Genomic DNA, 20,764 nt, shown 5'->3' with positions numbered 1-20,764 from the left:
TTTTGTCACGCGTGTGTACAGCACTATATGTGGCTGCCCCCGGGAGATTAGTAAAATGTATGTATTAAGGTAGTGTAATTCATGTTTCTTAATATGGACCTACCTCATAATGCTGATTTGCAGGCATGCACATCATTACATACATGGAAAATTTTCAGAATTCCCAGTAACTAACAAAGAATTGAGATACTTCGTATCAACATACATATGTGTATTCACTATACAATACAGAAATTAGTATGTGTGGGACTGTAGTAAAAATATTTGCAAAAAGTATGCCTTCTTCGAGAGAAGTTGGAACAAAAACAAAAAATAATACACCTCCAGTTTTTTTATATTATATAGAAATAATGTTGGGAATTCATATATTGAAATATTGACTAAAAATAGTGTGACCCCGGGGGTCAAATTCAAGGTCAATGCAAAGGTCAAAAGGTCATCACTCATTATATTGCCCCTAAATAAAAAATAACACATTTTTCAGATAGTTCATTCAATTTCCTATCCAATGATACCATTTTTACTGATTTTGGTGCATCGGTTACCGAGCCACGGTCATTTAAAACTCGGCGGCTGCGCCCATTTTCGGTCAAATCACCGAGATTGGGCGTGTCATAACGGGAAAACCGTGCATCCGATCGCGCTGAAAAAAAATATGTGGATATGGGCCATGTCAAATTCCCTATATACCAAAAAAGAATGAATTCTGAGATGGTGCTATTTAATTTTATTTTATTTTTGGGTGATTTGACACGGAATGACCCTATGGGAGTAGTTTGCCGTGTGCCTAATACTACCATCACTTTTGATGATTACAGTTAAAGGCCCGAATATAGTAGAATAGTATTTTAATTTATCAACCTGAAAGGTGTGATATTTTGGTTACTTTTCTTTCCATTTCCACTTCCATATATTTTTTAAAAACTTCTTCCTCCTTTCTTGTTATCTTCCTCTTTTATCCCTCATAATCCTTTGTGTCATCATCAAAGGTACGAGGCTGCTTCAGCTTCCAAGATCCAACTACATCTTCCCATATATTTCCCTTATCATTTTTATTTTTTACGAGACGGCAAGGGCTTTTGTTAAAAAAAAATAATTTCTTCCATTTATTGTTATTCATTTCTCTTTTCCATATTATCATTTTGATCGGCTCTATATCCTGCATGTTTCCTCAATCAATTTCCTTAATCAATTATCCCTTTTCTCTATCTTTTATTCTGTTCATCCTGTATCTCTTAGTTTTTATATTTCCTCTTTCTCTTCCCTTCCCTTCCGTTTCTCCTCTATTTTGTTCAAACTCCCCTTTCTTTAGTCTCTCCCAGTTTCCTTCTCTCTCTCCTTTTTTCTCTTTCCCATTCCTTTTCTCTCCCCTCTTCGCTCTCTCCTTCTCATTCTTTCTCTTTGCCCCCTTCACACTCTCTCCCATCTATATGCCCCTTCTCATTTTCTCTCTTTCCTCCCCTTCCTTTTCTCTCCCCTCCTCTAATCTCTTTTCGTTTTCTATTTCTCCATTTCTTCCCCACTTACTTTCTTCTTTCTTTCCCACTTCCTGTCTTTTTCGCTCTCCCTTTCTCCTCTCCCTCAGTCCCTTTCCCTTCCCCCTTATTTCCCTTCTCCCGTTCTCCCCCCCCCCCCTCTTTTCCCTTCACTTCTTTCCTCTCCGGTCCCCTTTTCCCATAGCCCCTCACCTTTTCCCTTTTTCCCCCTCTTCCACCCCCCTCTTCTTTTCCTTCTCATTTCCTCCCATTCCCCAGTGACGTAGATCCGGTCCTAGCAGTGGGTGATCATGTAGAAATATTGAGATGAAAATTCAAAATTTGGGGACACCCAAAACACGGGAAATATAAGCGTGTACCAGGCTAACATTACCATCTTTCTTGTTAAGCCTATGACCATTTTTAAATACCTATATTATAACAGTTTTCTTAGTTACTGAAGTCGCTATCTCTATTATAATTTGGCTAATCTTGTGTGTCCTTCCGTTTGTTTGAAGCAGCTTTTCTCCGTGGTTTTCCATTCAATGGATCTGTATTTTTTTTCTAAACATGGTTAAATTGTTCACAGATTGTCATGAGGGGGATGTTTGTGGTATTTTGGTCGCATTACTTAAAGTTTTTTTTACAATTCGTAACTGTTTGGCATTCCTCTTCGCAGCCCTGAGTACAGCCTCGAAGTTTCCAGTCCTTTTACCTCTCTCGGGTCAGCGAAATACAAAGCATGCATGCATGCCCCGCTGTGGATACTGCGCGCTACACGCGTCACTTGCACGTGTACTCCATAGGTGCGTCTTCACCAGCTCGAGCTTGAAGAATAGCGCGCTATTCCTGATCCAGTGAATTAGCCCGATCAGAGAATAGCGAGCTAATTTTGCAATGAAGACGGAAATAGCGCGCTATTCTGATCGGAAAATAAACCACCAAAATCTTGGACTTATTTTCAGAATAGCGAGCTAATTCGCAAAATAGCGCGCTATTCTTTTTGCGTCTTCACCAGCTCGAGCTCAAATTTCGGGTTTATCGATCCCACCATGCACTGCAACAATCAATTTCCGGCTTTTATAACAACAAAACACACGTGTACGTGTACGCACACGTACGGTGTACGTATGCAGACGGTCCGAATGTTGGCGCGGTAAAATTTTAAAACCGCGCGCTTGTTCCTTTGAAGCGCGCATGCGCCAGTTTCGGGCTTAAACTCGAGCTCGAGCTGGTGAAGACGGGATCGCACACTCCCACTGACTTCGGGCTTATTTCTCTGATCCCACATTAGCGCGCTATTCTTCAAGCTCGAGCTGATGAAGACCCACCTTATGCAGCTATCAGTAATCCCAAACGCGTAACACAACTCACAAGCGATGTGTATTTCTTGCGACGGTACATGTTCCAAACTTCATCACAAAGGTTTTATCTCCCGATTTCTTTGACATACAAACAATATTCTCACTTCACTGTTACCTGCTTGCTGATCAGGTAAGAATGAAGTGAGAATATTATTTGTAGGCCTAGAATCTATGTCAACATCAGTGAAATTGGGAGATAAAACCTTCATGATGAATCTTTGAGAAGGTTACATTTTTTCTTGATAATTAGGTCAAGCCAATGACCTACCTACCCAGTTTCATTAAAACATCCTTTATATATTTAATCCTGTATTTTAACAGATTCAGCTACCAGCTACTCAACGCTCCAAAATCAAACTGTGCCAGTGCTCTGTTGTACACAGTTCAGTGCATGGTTAGTTTTGACGTAAAATGTAATATTTATATTGAATGATTGTATGGTGCCGCAGTAAATCTAAATTCCAACATGTGATGAAGCTGTTTGGTTGAGTCAGATAATCAACTCAGTGCTAAGTTCCAAAACCCAAAATTAAAATTGTTTAAAATAGATTTCCTATTAACCCTTTTATTTAAAAGCAAATTTGATCAGATTTTTTTCTGCAAATTAGGAACACTGGCATTTTTTCTTTTTTTGCTACACACATCCAATAAAATTAATGTCTCTAAAATTCATTTACAAATAAATTCACTATATTTAAACATTATGTTTGCCAATTCATATGTAAAACTTTATTTCTGTTTGATTAACAAAATACAATTCTTTCTATTAAACATAAAACCTGTGAGGTAAAGTAAGAGTTTGAACACTTTATATCAGGCGCGGATCCAGGATTTCGTAGGGAGGGGGGCCCAAATTCGACCTGATTTTGGCGCCCCTGTCTACTTTTCGGAAAAATGGCGGCCCCTCCCTCCCCAGGCAATCATAAGTGCCTTAAATGCATGTTAAATTATCTTATTTCATAGGCACATGAATCAGGGGCGGATCCAGCTTTCGCCAATAAAGGGGCCCAATTTTTTTTTTCAGCCATATTTTCCCCGATCGGCCGCTCGAAGATTTTTTTTGGGTTTGTTTCTTTGAAGGGGGTAGTCTTACAAGTCACATCTTAGCTTTATTCTTTAAATCAACATAAATGTATAATATCATAATCCTTATTTTATAATGCCTGTGCGAAGCGCGAGCAATTTTTTTTTAAATTGCATGAATTTTTTCCTAAAATTTGAACTTTCTGAAAAAAAGATGTGCCTGCAATAATTACTGCGAACGCGAAGCGCGAGTAGAAATTTGTGATAAACGTTTTGAACTGATCGGAAAGGTAGGCCTACCAGTCCTGTTAAAGACTGCATACAGTTAGCCACGAAAACGTGATATATTTCAACAATCAAATAATGCGAGCGCGAAACGCGAGCTGAAAATTTTTGACATTTCTACATAAAAAATTTTAATTTTTTTTGTAATCATGAACAGGATAGCTATACAGTATTACTTAACAATTGATGCGAGAGCTAAGTCCGGGCGGAAAAATTCTAGATTTGCGAGAATTCTAGAATGCGAGCGCAAAGCGCGAGCAGAAAATGTTTGTATACGTTTTGAACTGATCGAAAGGTGCCTTTTAAGGACTGCTTACATTTAGCCATGAAGACATTACATATTTCATCAATCAAATAATGCGAGCGCGAAGCGCGAGCTGAAAATTTTTGACATTTTCACATAAAGAATGGAAAACTTTAATACAATATACTTATTACAGAAAAAAGCAATTCGAATCTGTACTGATTCCCAATATTTATCACACACAAATCCATTATCCCATAAACTAAAGACTCTAACAGTATTTGACATAATACACTTCAAAGTTTACTACTTATGTTTAAGTACGTAAATAACATGCTCCCACCTTCATTCCACAATTTTTATACTCTTAATACATCTATTCATTCATACCCTACCCGTTACTCTTCAAATTTCCATTTAATCAACCCCAAACTGCTTATTGCGCAGAGATCCATCAGACACCATGGTCCAGATTTGTGGAACTCTCTACCAGCAGAGTCTGTAAAACAATCTTCGTCTCTTCACTCATTTAAGGCTAACGTTAAATCTATGTTATTATCAGAATATTTGAAGTAAAATTTCTGTGTCGTATCCTTTTTATCGTGAATTTATTCCTCCTTCGATTTAGTCATCACCAATATCTTCATCATGACCACCATCATCTCCATGGCCTTCATCATCATCATCATCATAATCATCATCATCATCATCAACAACAACAACATCATCATCATATCACGGTCACCCTCAGCTTTATCATCTTCATCTTCACACTATGATATTGCATGAATTCATGTTTCCTATTTGAAAATATATGCCCATTCTGCTTTATAAATGTAAATTCAATTATTTTAAGTTTGGGATTGTCATTTTTTCAAGCAATCTGCTTATGATGACAATCCTTCTCCTGCAAATTGTGAATATCATATAGTTAATAATTTTGTCTGGAATTATTTTTTTAGTACTCTTTATTTATGATTCATGCCAAAAATGCTAATATTATGTTTATTATGTTATGAAAAATGTATTATACGAATGTTATGGATGCAGAAGAAAACAATAAATCAAATCAAATCAATTGATGCGAGCGCAAAGTGCGAGCGGAAAAATTCTAGATTTGTTTCCTAAATCATGAAAAAGATGAATAAAATGGAATCTTCCTATATTAATAATGCGAGCGCAAAGTGCGAGCGTAAAAAAATCGTGATTTCGACCTTGAACGGGATACTCTATTCATGTTTAAATCATGAAAGGGATGAGAAAGGGGCTCTTCCTACATTAATAATTCGAGCACAAAGGGCGAGCGGAATTTTTTATATTGTGATCTGAAACTGGATAAGTGAATGAAAATGCGCGCGCGTGTTTCAGATTTAGACCTATAATCTAGGCATTCTACATAATCTTTTATCATGAAAATAAAAGCGAGCGCGAAGCGCGAGCTTAAAATATTTGATATTCCGATCTGATATTTCAAACACTTTATAGGAAACTTGTAAGGTGGATATAAATCGCACTTGATAAAGAGCGGATGTTTCATTATTACTTTAATTTTGAGACATAGGACCTTGCCATCCTTATAGGACATGTTATCATATGAATATGATGACTATATATCTTCCTATTCATCTTGCTAAGCGCGAGATTAAAAAAAGGGACAATTTAATTATTAAATTGATATCTTATTATACATGCAGAATGAGGGCGCGGAATCTGATGATATTATGGCCTGAACACTGTACATTCAAGCACCTTTTTATTATGAATAGGATGCATCATTAATTAGTTGATATATTTTTAACCATTAATGCGAGCGCAAATCGCAAGCCGAAATTTTTGATAAACTGTCATGAAAAGGGGATTTTAGGTAGTTTGTTATACAATCAATATTGAGACATACATAACCCGCCAATCAAAAATGCAAGCATAGTGGCGCTAACTGATGCGTTTTGATAATCAGACCTGAAAAGGGATATTTTGAAAACTTTATGGAATACATGAAAATAATAGGTACCTGATAAATCAAATTCGCGAACGCACAGCGCAATTGGAAAATGTTAATATTCAGACCATAAAACTGACATTTTTACAGAGCACGTTTTAAAATTCAATATGTAAATCACAAAAATTAATGAAAGTTCGATTTCCAAGGAGAAATATGTTTTGTATACTGACTTCCAAACTTGATATTTAAGCTCCACGTTGAACAAGATATGTGGATCATTTAACAGGCAATGCGAGCGCGAAGTGCGAGCGAAAATTTTATATAGTGACATGAAATATTTTTTCCAAGCCTTCCTCTCATCTTATTTTATTCATTCGTCTTCCTCCTTTTTTTCTCTCTTTTCTTTTCCTTCCTTTTTCTTTCCTTCCCCTTTTTTTTGCTCTACCAATAGGGGGGCGCGGGCGCCTCGGGCCCCCACCTGGATCCGCCTATGCATGAAGAAGAGGCAAATGAACAATGGATTTATAATGATGTGTTCATGAATAAATGTAATATCACTTATAAAAATAATCAATGCGAGCGGGAAACTCGAGCGATTTGTATTTTAACCATTTGATGCTTTCAATTTCGTTAAATTTCTCATCAGAGTAGGCCCTGCTAGAATTATGTGAGCGGGAGCCAGGCGCGGATCCAGGATTTCTTAGGGGGCCCTAATTTCAAGTCAAGTAATAATCGTGCCGAAATATTGACTCCCATTGCCGAATGGGTAATGTCTAGTTCAGTTAATTCTCACAGAAACCTCTCTTGCATTGTAGGCATTCTTCGTTCCTGTGGTTACTCCCATTTTTTCCCTACTTTTTGTTTCAGGGTTGAAAAATCTTAGGGGGATGACACCCCTGTATCGCCACGTATGAAAACTGGTTGTGCAATAACTAAATTGCATATTCTGCATGAAAGAAAATTAATATTTTATTTTGGGTAAGATATTCTTCAAAAGATATAAATTAACATGCTTTTTATTATATACATGTAGTTGAGGTAGACTCCGTAGTCAGCACTCAGCATTTACTAATTGGAAGTGCACTGCCTACTTAGATCTGTGTTTGGATTTATTATACATTATTCGCTTGAAATCCAATCAAAACAGTGAGTTGTCTTGTCAATCCTAATCAACAAACATTGGCTCTTCCGCTCTTGCAAAAATCATATAAAGTATCAAAAGGTTATGTATCTTATAATCTTGCTCAAATTTTATATACTCCAAATAGATTTTCAAAAGAAACAGAATGCGTGTAAACGGTGTATATAAATAGAAAATAAGATACTAAAGATAAATATACTGTAAAAATATTCTTTATTATCAGTGTCTTTATAAATATGAAAACAATGCTCTTAAGTTCGCATCATTTTGGACGATAAGTTCTAATCTCTCTCTTTCATACGATACTAGCGAAACATGAATTCCAAGGTCCCATGTATCTTGTATACATCAACTAGTTCAAGATGTAACAATAAATGTAAATGATAGCAATGCAGTTTAGGCCTGAGTAAATACACAACAAAAAAAGCAAGTCCCCCTAAATCAAATTGCTGTAACTTTTGAACAGAATTATTTTGAGATATGATATTTCGTAGGTGGTTTTCTACACTCATTAAACAACTCCTGGTGAAAAATGAGATTGATCGGTTGTGTCATGCATGAGTGATTAAAGATTGAATTGAAAATGACTATTTTTGAAAGTCACAAGAATCGATTTTCAGATTGTGCATATGCAAAGTTGGGCAAAAAATGTTTTTAGGTGAATTTCATGGTGTTATGCTGTTTTACTATCCATTTAGCCACTCCACACACAATTTTGATATTGTATGTTCATGGTTGAGTGAGCACAGTGTATTGCAGGGGCCGCGGGGGTGCTGGGGGCTTCAGCCCCTCACTTTTTTCCAAAAGCATGTACACAAATGTAAAAATGATCATACGATTGTGATTTTCTGGATGGTCAGCCCCCTTCCCACTTTCAAAACCGTTCCGCGGCCCCTGTATTGTGACGTATCATCATAGGGGTTTATGGTAGTATCCTCTAAAACTTGTTTCGAATGTGCTCGCTCAACCATGAAAATATTTAAAGTTCGGAACGTGTGTAGTGATAGAAATGATGGATGATAAGACAACAGCAATTAAAGTCACATTTGAAACCGAATTTGCCCCCAATATTCACTTTATTACCCTTTAAAATGAGTCTTTGACATTGAAAATACAAATTTTCCCACTTTGATGCGTGCTCGCTCATCCATGAATATACAAATCGATTTCATTTTTGCACAGAAAGATTGCCCATAGGTTGATAAACATTACTGCCAAGTGACATTGCTAAAGACAGCCGTGAAAAAAGTTCCACCATATTGAATAAGGGCTTACTTATTCTTAAATATATGCACCTTTAATGTACACAAGTCTATGAGAGAGGAAGTCAAAATTTTAACAAATATGAAATGAGGGTTTGTGTCATGGACGGTTTTTGTTACTTCTGCCAACAAATATTTCATGAAACTTCGCACATGGCTTCAAGGTAACACTATCTAAAAGCCGCGCACACCAAAAGAATCATTCGATACGGCACAGAGTGGGCTAAGGCCTAGAACTTTCTTCTCATTTGCATAATTTTCGAATATTGTGTGCTCACTGATGCATTAAACATCGGGATTTTCATAAGAGTCAAATCAAATGAACTATGCAAGGAGGTTTGTGAAAGATATACATAGTTACAAATTGCATTTTTCTAATAACGTAAAAACGAGCTGATCACATTCCACATGTTCATTCAAGCGTGAATGTGTAATTAAACGCCTTTGAATCATTGAAGCATGTTAATTGGTCATGAACATAACGAAAAAGTTGAGAAAAGATAATTTTCAGTTACAAAAATGAAACAATACATGCCTATGATATTTATAAAATCGTATTTTTGTTTTCAATAAATATTCATTGAACCGTGAAACGATGGTTATTTTGAAGATGCTCTCCCCAAAATAACTGTCATCATATTCTATCATTTTTATTGATAGAAATGTGTACAAAATTCAATTATAGTAATTTTGGACTTGTGTTTATTCAACCGTAAAATTTAGTCAAAAAAGTTGTATCATCTTTTAGAAATACCTTTTACAAGCCTTCTGACCATTTTTCATGATGAAAATGTGGAATTAGCTCCAATAAAATGGAATCAAAGTAATGATATTTGGCTTGTGACTTTTTAAAAGTGACATTTTTGCCTTCTGACGGTGCTCACTAAAGCATGACGTAAAATACGTCCATAACATGTACTCAGAGGAAAGCTTATGAAATTACTTACACGCTCATGTAAAAATATATTAAAAACTCGCATTGGTTCGGAAATTATTGATGTTTGTTTAAGGGGGGACTTACTTTTTGTTGTGTATAGTTTCAGTGGAATTCGTTAAAAAATAATAAAACGTGATTTCCCACTGTAGGTTGGAAACGAAAAGGTGTCGTATCATGAACTGTATATAGCTGTCTTTTACGCATTACTACATGAAACAACAATATAGGAACGATAAAAACCATACAGTTATTTCAGTTATTTGAGTATCTGACGATTCGTCAAAAAATAAAACATGCATCCAAAACTTTCACCTTTACAATGAATGTTTCATTTATTCTTTTACATATTGCACACCAAGAAATAAAGGTTCAAAATTGAACCCCGAAAGGTTGATGCAAAATCAGCACCCTATGGGTTAAAAATTTGAACCCCTGATTTGGGGTTCCAAAATTGAACCCTGCGGTTGGGGTTCATTTTTGCACCCTGCGGGTTCAAAACTGCACCCTAAATTTCAAATTGAAACCCTAGGGTGCAGTTTTGAACCCGCAGGGTGCAAAAATGAACCCCAACCGCAGAGTTCAATTTTTGAACCCATAGGGTGCTGATTTTGCATCAGCCTTTTGGGGTTCAATTCTAAACCTTTATTTCTTAGTGTGTGCAAGTAAACTTCAAAATTTCTGTAAATAATATCTATCAATATATCCATCAGTGTTGTAGACAAGGCTCAAACCTCCAAGGCCAAGGCTTTAATACCCAAGACCAAGGCTTCAATCCCCAAGGCCAAGGCATGGAACCCCAAGGCCTAAAAACCTCAAGGCCAAGGCATTTAAAAACTTTCAATATATGGAATAATGAGCCAACAACAAGGCGGCAGTTCAAATATCAGTACGGCGCGGCGCCCCTACATGTAAGTCGATCATCAATGTGCCCCCCCCCCCCGTTCGAACATTAATTCGGCGCCCAGTTCGAACATCATTTTGACATCCCTTCGAACTCAATTTACCTTCCCTAGTTCGAATATCATTTCGCCCCCTTAGCTCGAGTATCAATTTTGCGCCCCCCCCCCCTAGTTTGAACATCAATTCGGCGCCCCCTAGTTTGAGTATCAATTTGGCGCCCCCACTTCGAACATCATTTCGGCGCCCCCCTAGTTCGAACATCAATTCGGCGCCCCCCCCTAGTTTGAGTATCAATTGGCGCCCCCCTAGCTCGAACATCAATTCGGCCCCCCTCCCCAGTTCGAGTATTATTTTTGCGCCCCCAGTTCGAACATTATTTCAACATCCCTTCGAACTTTATTTCGGCGCCCTCCTAGTTCGAATATCAATTCGGCGCCCCTACATGTAGGTCGATCATCACTTCGCCCCCCCCCCCCCCGTTCGAACATCAATTTGGCCCCCAGTTCGAACATCATTTTGGCATCCCTTCGAACTCAATTTGCCTTCCCTAGTTCGAATATCATTCCCCCTAGCTCGAATATCAATTTTGCGCCCCCCTAGTTCGAACATCAATTCGGCGACCCCCTAGTTTGAGTATCAATTGGCGCTCCCCTAGCTCGAACATCGATTCGGCCCCCCTCCCCAGTTCGAGTATTAATTTTGCGCCCCCAGTTCGAACATTATTTTAACATCCCTTCGAACTTTATTTCGGCGCCATCCTAGTTTGAATATCAAGTCGGCGCCCCTACATGTAGGTCTAATATCAATTTAACGCCCCTAGTTCGAATATCAATTCGGCGCCCCTACATGCAGGTCGATCATCACTTCGGCCCCCCCCCCCGTTCGAACATCAATTTGGCCCCCATTTCGAACATCATTTTGGCATCCCTTCGAACATCATTTTGGCGCCCTTCTAGTTCGAATATCGATTCGGCGCCCCTACATGTAGGTCCAACATCAATTTGGCGCCCCTAGTTCGAATACCATTTCGCCCCCCCCCCCCCCCCCTAGCTCGAGTATCAATCTGGCGCCCCTAGTTCCAACATCAATTTGGCGCCCCTACGTCGAACATCAATACGCCCCCCCCCCCCGTTCAAACATCAATTCTGCCCCCAGATCGAACAGCATTTTGACATTTCTTCGAACATTATTTCAGCGCCCTTTTGGTTCGAACATCATTTTCTTTCCCCGTCTTCCTCTCCCCTTTTCTTCTCTTCTTTCCCCCTTTCTCTCTATCTTTTTCATCCCTCTTTTCTTCCCTCTTCCTCTTTCTTCTTTTTTCTCCTTTTCCCTCTTTCCTCTCTCTCTTCCCCCCCCCCTCTTCCTCTTTTTTTCTCCCCCTCCCTCCCTTTTCTTCTCTTCCTTCCCCTCTTTCTTTCTTTCCCCTCTTCTTTTTCCCTTTTTTCTTCTTTTCTTTCCCCTCTTTTTTTTTTCTTTCCTACCTCTTCCCCTTTTCCTTTTCTTTCCCTCTTCCTCTTTTTTCTTCCCCCTCTCCCCTCCCTTTTCTTCTCTTTCTTTCCCTTTTCTTCTCTTCCTTTCCCCTTTTCTTCTCTTCCTTTCCCCTTTTTTCCCCTTCTCTCTCTTTTTTCCTCTTTTTTCTTCCCTCTTCCTCTCTTTCCTTTTTTCTCCTTTTCCTTTTCCCCTCTTCCTCTCTCTTTCCCCCTTTCCCTCTTTTTTCTTCTCCCTCCCCCTCCCTTTTTCTTCTCTTCCTTCCCCCTCTTCCTCTTTTTTCTCTTTCTTTCCCCTCTTCTTCTCCTTTTTTATTTCCCTTCTTCTTTTCCCTCTCTTTTTTCTTCTCTTCTTTCCTCCCTCTCCCTTTCTTTTCTTCTCTTCCTCCTTTTCTTTCCTCTTTTTCCTCTCTCTCTTTTTTTCTCCTTTTCCTTTCCCTCTCTTTTTCCTTCTCTTTCTTTCCCCTTTTTCTCTCCTTCCCTTCCTTCCCCCTCTTTCCTTTTTCTTCTTTTCTTCCCCCTCTTCCCCTCTTTTTCTCTTTCTTTCCTTCTCTCTTTTTTAGCCGAAGGGGGGGGCCGAGGCCCCCTCGCCCCCCCCCCATGGATCCGCGCCTGCTTTATATATACACTATTAGAACTACTACTTTTAATAATAATAACAATGATACTATTACTACTACTTTTTTTGGGGGGGCGGGCGAAAATATGTTTTGCCCCCCATTTTTTTGTTTTGGGGAGCGACTGCCCAGCCACCCCCCCCCCCCACTTCCGGAGCCTATATGCTGGGGGTCTAGATCTAATGTTTCTGCCCAGTTTCATTAAAACATCCTTTATATTTAATCCTGTATTTTAACAGATTCAGCTACCTGCCACTCAATGCTCCAAGGCCAAGCTGTGCCAGTGCTCTGTTGCACACAGTTGAGTGCATGGTTAGTATTTTGACGTAAGACTAAAATTTTTATTGAATGATTAATGCCACAGTAAATCAAAATTCCAACATGTGATGAAGTTGTTTGGTTGATTCTGATAATCAACTCAGTGCTAAGTTCCAAAACCCAAAATTGAACATTTCTAAATAGATTTGTTATTAACCCTTTTCGGCAAATTTGATAAGATTTTCTTCGGAACATTGGTAACACTGGCATTTTCTTTCTTTGCTACACACATTCAACAAAATTAATGTCTCGAAAATTCATTTACAAATATAAATGAACTATATTTAGTATTATGTTCGCCAATTCATATGTTAAACTTTATTTCTGTGTGATTAACAAAATACTAATGTAGTGTGATCGTAATAAACAAGCATTGGTAAAATGATTTTACAGACTGTCTCACTCATTTTATCACCCACCCCCCCCCTTTCTCTCACTTCTTTTCGACATCCTGCCACACTTATATATGTTTGAGCAACCTTTAATTTAAAAAGTACAAACAACCGCAGTCTAATGTACATTGTAAGGTACATGTGCAATGTGCTTATATATTTATTTCTGACCTAATACAGGTAATCATAACATTTCTATATCACAATAATTGCCTCTTGACTGCTTACTAAATACACCGTGTTCTAATACATTTTCCATTTTATAGTTAGATTTGGATTTCACTCTGTAATGATTATTGAAGTTCTTCCTCCAGTTCAACCCAAGATGCTTAACTTAATTGAACCTCCTGTCTATATTGAAAGAGAAGTCTGCTATGAATCAGTTGTCTAAATATATTTCATCGAAAAACTGCTTGGCTTTCAGTGTGAATAGGCAGTCTAGCTGTACATACAAAATTGTCACCCCCTCCCCCCACAAACTTTGATAAAGAAAAGACTCCTACCCCCTGTGCTGCCACGGGTAAATGCTGCTAGTAATATCAATATTTGGACGAGCGAAGCTAGGTGGTTTGTAATCACCACAACAAGGGCCACATGAGTATATTGCCGTGTGCCTAATACTAACATTTATTAGTTTTGGTGATGATAGTTAAAGGCCGGAATAAAATATTATTTTGATTTCTTAACCTGAAAGGTGTGGTATTTCTCCCCTTTCTCTCATTTCGGTTTCTTTTCTTTTTATTTCCACGTTTATATATTTTTAAAACTTCTTCCCGCTTTTTTGATATATTACTCTTTTATCCCTCTTAATCCTGCTGCTTCCGGTTCCAAAACCCAACTATATTTCCCCAATCCCTTTCATTCTTTTATTTTTATTTTATACGAGATGGCAAGGGCTTTTGTCAAACAGAAATACATGTTCCCTTCTCGTTTTTTATTTCCTCCTTTTCATTCTCAACCCTTCACTATTTTCTCTCTTTTCCACCTCTTATCCTTTCCGCTCTCCTTTTCTCTTCTCCCTCGGTCCCCTTCCCATGTTCCCATTCCCTATTCTCTTTTCTACCCCCTTAAGTATGCAGATTCCATTTTAAAAAGAATTAGCCATGTACCTTTTCAGCTGAACCCTATTTTGGGGGGCCCTTCGGACCTACCGTCTAGGCCCCTATACAGGATGAAGTTGCTGGCATGGGTTGTTTTCTTTTTAAATCGCATTGTATACTGCCTCAATTTCAAAAGTAATTATCCATGTACACTTTCAGCTGAATAAATTAGTTGTGGGGCATATGGACACTTTGGGGCTACTGTCTGGGCCCCCATACAGGGTAAAATTACTGGCATGAATATTTTGGGAAATCCCAATGTATTCTCGATCCATTGCAAAAAGAATTAGCCATGTACCTTTTCAGCTGAATAAACCCATTTTTGGGAGGCCCTTTGGGCCTACTGTCTGGGCCCCCGTACAGGATAAAAATGCTTGCATGGGTATTTTTGAAAATCCCAATGTATACTGCCTCTATTGCAAAATGAATTATCCATGTACATTTTAGCTGAATAAATTAGTCGTGGGACATATACAGGATATATGGGCACTTCGGGGCTACTGTCTGGGCCCCGTACAGGATAAAATTGCTGACGTGGGTGTTTTGGGAAATCCAAATGTATTCTAGGTCCATTGCAAAAAGAATTAGCCGTGTACCTTTTCAGCTGAATAAACCTATTTCGGGGGGCCCTTTTGGCCAACTGTCTGGGCCCCTGTACAGGATAAAGTTGCTTGCATGGGTATTTTGGAAATCCCAATATATACTCGGTCCATTGCAAAAACAATTAGCTATGTACCTTTTCAGCTGAATAAACCAATTTTTGGGGTCCCTATTTGGGGCCATCGGGCCTTCCGTACAGGATATGGCCCGGCAGCAACACTTTCCCTTGATAACTACCTTCATGCCAACCAGATCAGCTGAATAAACTCTCCCAGCCCCCGGACTAATATAGTAACAAGGAGAATTCACAGAGGACTTTAAAAATAGGGGAAGGCGGGGTAAGTTGAGAATAGGGGCAAGTTGAGCCACCACCCCCTGGCCAATAATCAGTTAGACATTGTGGTGGTGCCATGCATTGATGACCCATTATATAACCCTTAACCTCACCACACGGTTTTCAAATTTAAAACAAAAAATACATTTTTAGAGGGAAAAATACAAATTTCAGCCAAAAAAGGTAAAAAAAAGGCGTGAAATAGATCAGCGCCTTTACACTGTAAATGAAGTGCTATTTTAGCACTTCAAGTGCTTGTATAGTGACTACACTACGAGTGCTGATTTTCTAGTTTAAATTTGTACTAAAAAATCAGCACTCGTAGTGCAGTCACTATACAAGCACTGTAAGTGCTAAATTAGCACTTTATTTTTTACAGTGTACCAACAAACATCTTTAAATGTAAAGAAATACGAATAATATTATTAGTCCAGGTAAGGATTCTCATTATTGTCATAGTCTTTTACATGATGGATGCATAAGAAATTTGTGAATGTGAAAATGTCGCACTGAGTTCGGACTGGGGTAATTTGTGCCAGCAAGCATGGGGCAAATTGAGCCATGGTAATTTTTATGGTAATTGTAATGTATAATAATAAAAATGATAATAAACCTTTAAAAGCCATTGATATGCAGGCAGAACGGAGCAAATTCACATGACAGGGTTTTTTTTTTTACTTTTAGAGGATGTTAGTATTTATAGAGAATTAGCAAGTACACTTAAAAAAATGGAGTGCTAATTTAGCACTTACAGTGTTTAAATTTGAACTAGAAAGTCAGCACTCGTAGTGCAGTCACTATACAAGCACTGTAAGTGCTGAATTAGCACTTCATTTTTTACAGTGTAAAAAGACTTTAAATAAAAAATTGACATGCCGGTTCTTCCCGCGTACATTTTGTACATAGTCTTTGTGACTCAACTTACCCCAGAAGGTGGCACAACTTACCCCACACATGGGGCAAGTTAAGCTTTTTAATATCGTTTTTTTTCAAAGGTCACAATGACTTTCAGTGTGGGGGGTAGAAAGTTATACATAGGTGAAAAAATATTTCCCAAGAATCAAATTTCAAGGCAAGGTACTTCATACTACAATATTATTAGTCATATAAATTCTAACATGCAAAATGCAAGAAGTGTCACAACTTATCCCGCCTTCCCCTACATGTGACATTATCTGTAATCGCCAAATTGTATCCTGCAAGCGAAGTAACTCTTGAACCAGTTCAATACTGTGTCCTCATTGGAGTATCATGTTTTTTTTTTCATTAAGAGCTTTACTTTCGCCATAAATGTACCACCACACATTCCTTGGTACATTTTATTGATAAAGTATTACAATTCAACAACGAGAAATGCTCAGACTTATATGTAATCTATGTTAGTCAATTCGTAAATTATTTCAGCATTAAATAGGGCCATAAACGCAAGCAAGAGTCTACCAGGCCTCATCTGTTGTTGAGAACACCAACAGTTAATACAATTTAATGTACATAATTATATTTTTTTTGTTACTTAAGATTTATATTTGTTTTTCTATTGCTGACAATTGTAAGCGCTGTGATACTTTTTGTGTATAGCGCAGATAAATAACCATTATCATTATTATTATTTTCATGCTAAATGTAATTTCTAGCAAGGTTACCTTGTATTCCACCATTGTTGGTATGCCGATGTTTCCATTTCCGCCAAACGAAAACCACTGGAGCCACAAGTAAAACGATCAAATAGGCTGGAAAACATAATAGAATGATGAGCTAAAATTGTGTAAGTGGATTAGGGTTTCTCTCCTAAATTTTTATTGGAATTATTCCTTGGGGGGGATGCGTTCTTCTTTATCTTCTTCTTCTTGTTACAATTATTATTATCATTGCAACTATTATTATTACTATTCTTAGATGTGTCAAGCGACTTACATACCAGATTTCTTTTGGTATAATGATATCAGCTATAATGAGAGCTAATCTTAGCACATTCTCCACGTGTCATGTACCCTTCCTTCCAAGAGAGCATAGTATTTGTTCCTGGGGGGTTGGGCATTTTTAGGTTAACAGCTTTTCGGGCTAAGTTCAAATAATTTATTTAGTGGATAGGGAAGAAATTAAAAATTACCAATTATCATAGCTATGGCAGCAAGACTTATTTCTTTCTTAGTCTCGACATTTACTGGTATCGTTTCCGAGGGAATAGAAAAAAATGATTCCACCAAGATCGATGCGGCTTTTCGTTCTCTCGATCCTGGTACATCTGATGCAACACATGTATACAAAGTTTCACTTGGGCCAGCTTCGATGCAAATCGACTTGTTTTTTGTTGAATCAACATTATTTTGCTCCTCCTGATGTATGGTAGTTATCTGTTTAGTCCCATGTAGAAAGAAAAGTTCTATCCCGGGGTAGTAATTGGTTACCGAGCAGGTTAAGGTAATAGTTTTGTTGGTTTGAACACGGCAAGGCTCTGGACTGCTGACCGATGACCTATTGAGGCACCCATCGATAACTGGATAGGGTTCTTCCGGGGGAGCTGAAAGGTGAAAAAAGGGGGAGTGGGATGACCTCTATATTGATATAAGTTTTAGGCAATAGTGGGATTGGGATTATCTGCTATTTAGGTTCTTTTTTTATTTAGAAAAATAGTATTTCTTGCAATTACGTTATATTTTTATCACGTTTAATATCGCAGGAAGACAATCATATAGATCTGTCAGCCTACACAAAAATCTTTTTTTAGTATTGTCAATGCAAAATACACAACTAAAAATATTCAACGGCCAAAACGATATAAGAAATGTTCCGTTTTGTAAAATCACTTATTGTTGTCAAGAGTGCTATTTCCATGATATGTATGTGAGGATAAAATGCATATTATGTTCCATGAATAAGATCATCTCAACACTATTGAGCTCAAAAAGATATATTAATCTGACGAAAAATGATATCTATTCAAAGGGGGGGGGGGAGGGGGACATAATGATGAACTCTTACCATATAAACTAACGTCTGTAAAATTATGTATGGTGTTCCCCTTGTAGTTTGTAACTCTGCAGATGTATCGACCTTGTTCAGAAATGCCGACGTCCTTAATGATCAAGGAATAATTTTCATTCATCTCCATGATCTCACACACCCTATGACGTTGACATTTACCGGTGACGTCATCAGTTGGAATCCATGATACAAGGTTTGGTGATCGTCTGGGATCATATCCTTTCTTCCAGTAGACAGCCATTGGTGAACCTCTAAAGCGGCATGTCAGGACTGCACTGTCTCCTATTCTTACATCTTTGTGTAACTCAGTGTAGACAACATCATCAGGAACATCACCATGTATCCCTAAATGACACAGATAAGGTTATTCAAAATTTAATAAAGCTGCATTTTTAGAAAATATTCTTAGTATTGTCTCATTTCAATATATTGAGGAGCAAACATGAAGGTGTAATAAATCTAAATGGTTTTCGTTAAATTCGAAGTTCTGATATTTTATGATATCATAGGAGAACATTTCAATTATAAAGTTTAAAGCTTTTTTTTCTGGGGTGGGTGTCCAACCACATTTAAAGCATGGAATATAAAACATGATAAAACCAAAAGTTAATGAAAATAATGACATTATCAAACGGTCTAAAACAAAATCAGGGTGGTGAATTCTTGGTAGCTTTGTTCTTTGAATGACACCTTAGAAAAAAATCACTGGCCTTGCTCGCTTCTACTCCACTTACACGGTCGTTTAATTTTTGCTATCATGGCTGCCAATAGAAATTTACCCGAAACTTACGCGCCACTCACAAGGCCTTTTATAACAAGCCTTTCTGCTGGCAGCTTGCATGAAACGGCTCATTACTGCTGATATTCTCAATTTATCATCTTCAACAGTCATTCGCTTCCCCTGACTCATTCGTTGTATCTCTAACCATATTTTCACTGAGCTACTTCAAATCAACCTTTTACCGGGGAGGGGTGTAAATTTGACCCTTGTTGCACAACACATTGTCGCCTCGCGACAATTTGTGCTTCTCATGCCGATCTCTTTTTTGAAGCATATTGTGCCAATTTGTGTCGCCATAAAAAACCTAGAACCACAAATTGTCGCCCATTACATACTGTCACAGGTAGATATTTAAAACTAACTATTTAGATGTATTTTCCTATAGCAGGAGTTTTAATCTTAACAGACAATTTTATTGCTCATTTGTCCAACCTCTAAAATAGTTATACGGGATAGTTTATCAAGGTGGATCGCATGTCTGTAAAGCATGTGTAAATGATGTGTCTCCATTTTGGTGAATTAAGTTGCGGCAATAAATAAGTAATTGTAGTTTTTTGGTAGAAAAAAATGGAATAAACCTAATTTCATATAATAAAATACAAAAGAACAAGTGAGAATATCACATCATCAGCCCACGTAATGCATATTCATGAAGACACGCCTAGAACTGCTTCACCGGAATAAATGCAAATCTTTATAATTCAATAACCATAATACCGTATGATATATAATAAAAAAAAAAGGTAATTGACCTTTAAAATTCTTTGACCTTGAATTTATGGGTGAATATGCATCCAACCAGCGCTTTTTCATTTCAGATATATAATACCATTACATTATGATATATAATGTAAAAAGGACATTGACCTTATATTTTGTGGGTGAATGTGAATTCTATGTACTTGATTTTATTTCATTTGATCTTCCAACCTGCGCCTTTTCATCTCAGAGATACTGTTATACAGTATGGCATATATTATGTAAAAAGGTCATAGACCTTTTTACATAAAATATGCATAAAAAAGGCTTTGAACTTCGATTTTATGGGTGAATGTGCATTCTGGGTAGTATAATTTATCTAAGTTGATCTTCTTGTAAGAATCTGTGCATTTTGGCACTAGGCATGATCGCCAACCTGCGCCCTTTTCATCTTAGAGATACCATTATACAGTATACATGAATGGGTCATTGACCTTTGACCTTGAAAAAAAAAACACTTTCCCCACCCTGTATTCCACCTAACTTTTTTTTTTGGGGGGGGGGTAATTGTTGACACCCATACCTACTCAAACCAGTTGAAAAAAAAACATTTCAAATAATCTTATTCCAGATTGGCTATTTTGGGGTCTAATTTAGGGATACTACTTTACAACTTTGCAAACTTGGTTGAAAATGACATGGGTTTTATATAAAGGGCAGCATTCATGGGTTTTATATAAAGGGCAGCATTGTATGACGGGTGCACGTCTGTGAACCTAACTGTATTTAACTTTTTTATTCTACGAAAATGTTAAAATGAAAACGTTCTTTATATTCTTATGACTAAATGTGTAAAAAAATCTCATAAGAATTTGAGA

The 20,764-nt window shown here is 37.6% G+C and overlaps 1 protein-coding gene across 1 annotated transcript; it reads right to left on the bottom strand.

Moving 5' to 3' along the window:
• Positions 1-17,520: 17,520 nt before the first annotated feature.
• On the bottom strand, positions 17,521-18,652 carry LOC121419515. Its single transcript, XM_041613969.1, has 2 exons — positions 18,404-18,652; positions 17,521-17,942 (listed from the first exon to the last, which is right to left on the bottom strand). The coding sequence occupies exons 1-2, from the start codon at positions 18,645-18,647 to the stop codon at positions 17,521-17,523; spliced, it is 666 nt and encodes a 221-aa protein (XP_041469903.1). The 5' UTR covers positions 18,648-18,652.
• Positions 18,653-20,764: the final 2,112 nt, after the last annotated feature.

This window comes from Lytechinus variegatus, chromosome 8 (genome assembly GCF_018143015.1).
Source record: "Lytechinus variegatus isolate NC3 chromosome 8, Lvar_3.0, whole genome shotgun sequence".
NCBI classification, from domain to species: Eukaryota; Metazoa; Echinodermata; class Echinoidea; order Temnopleuroida; family Toxopneustidae; genus Lytechinus; species Lytechinus variegatus.
The sequence above is the reverse complement of the archived record's forward strand: the minus strand, read 5'-3'. Positions and strand labels throughout refer to the sequence as shown.

Excerpts from the sequence above, each read along its gene's own strand:
- LOC121419515 (XM_041613969.1), bottom strand. The coding sequence starts at position 18,647 with ATGGCTGTCTACTGGAAGAAAGGATATGATCCCAGACGATCACCAAAC. Across the intron at positions 17,943-18,403 it reads TACAGACGTTAGTTTATATG|CTCCCCCGGAAGAACCCTAT; the intron begins GTAAGAGTTCAT and ends TTCACCTTTCAG.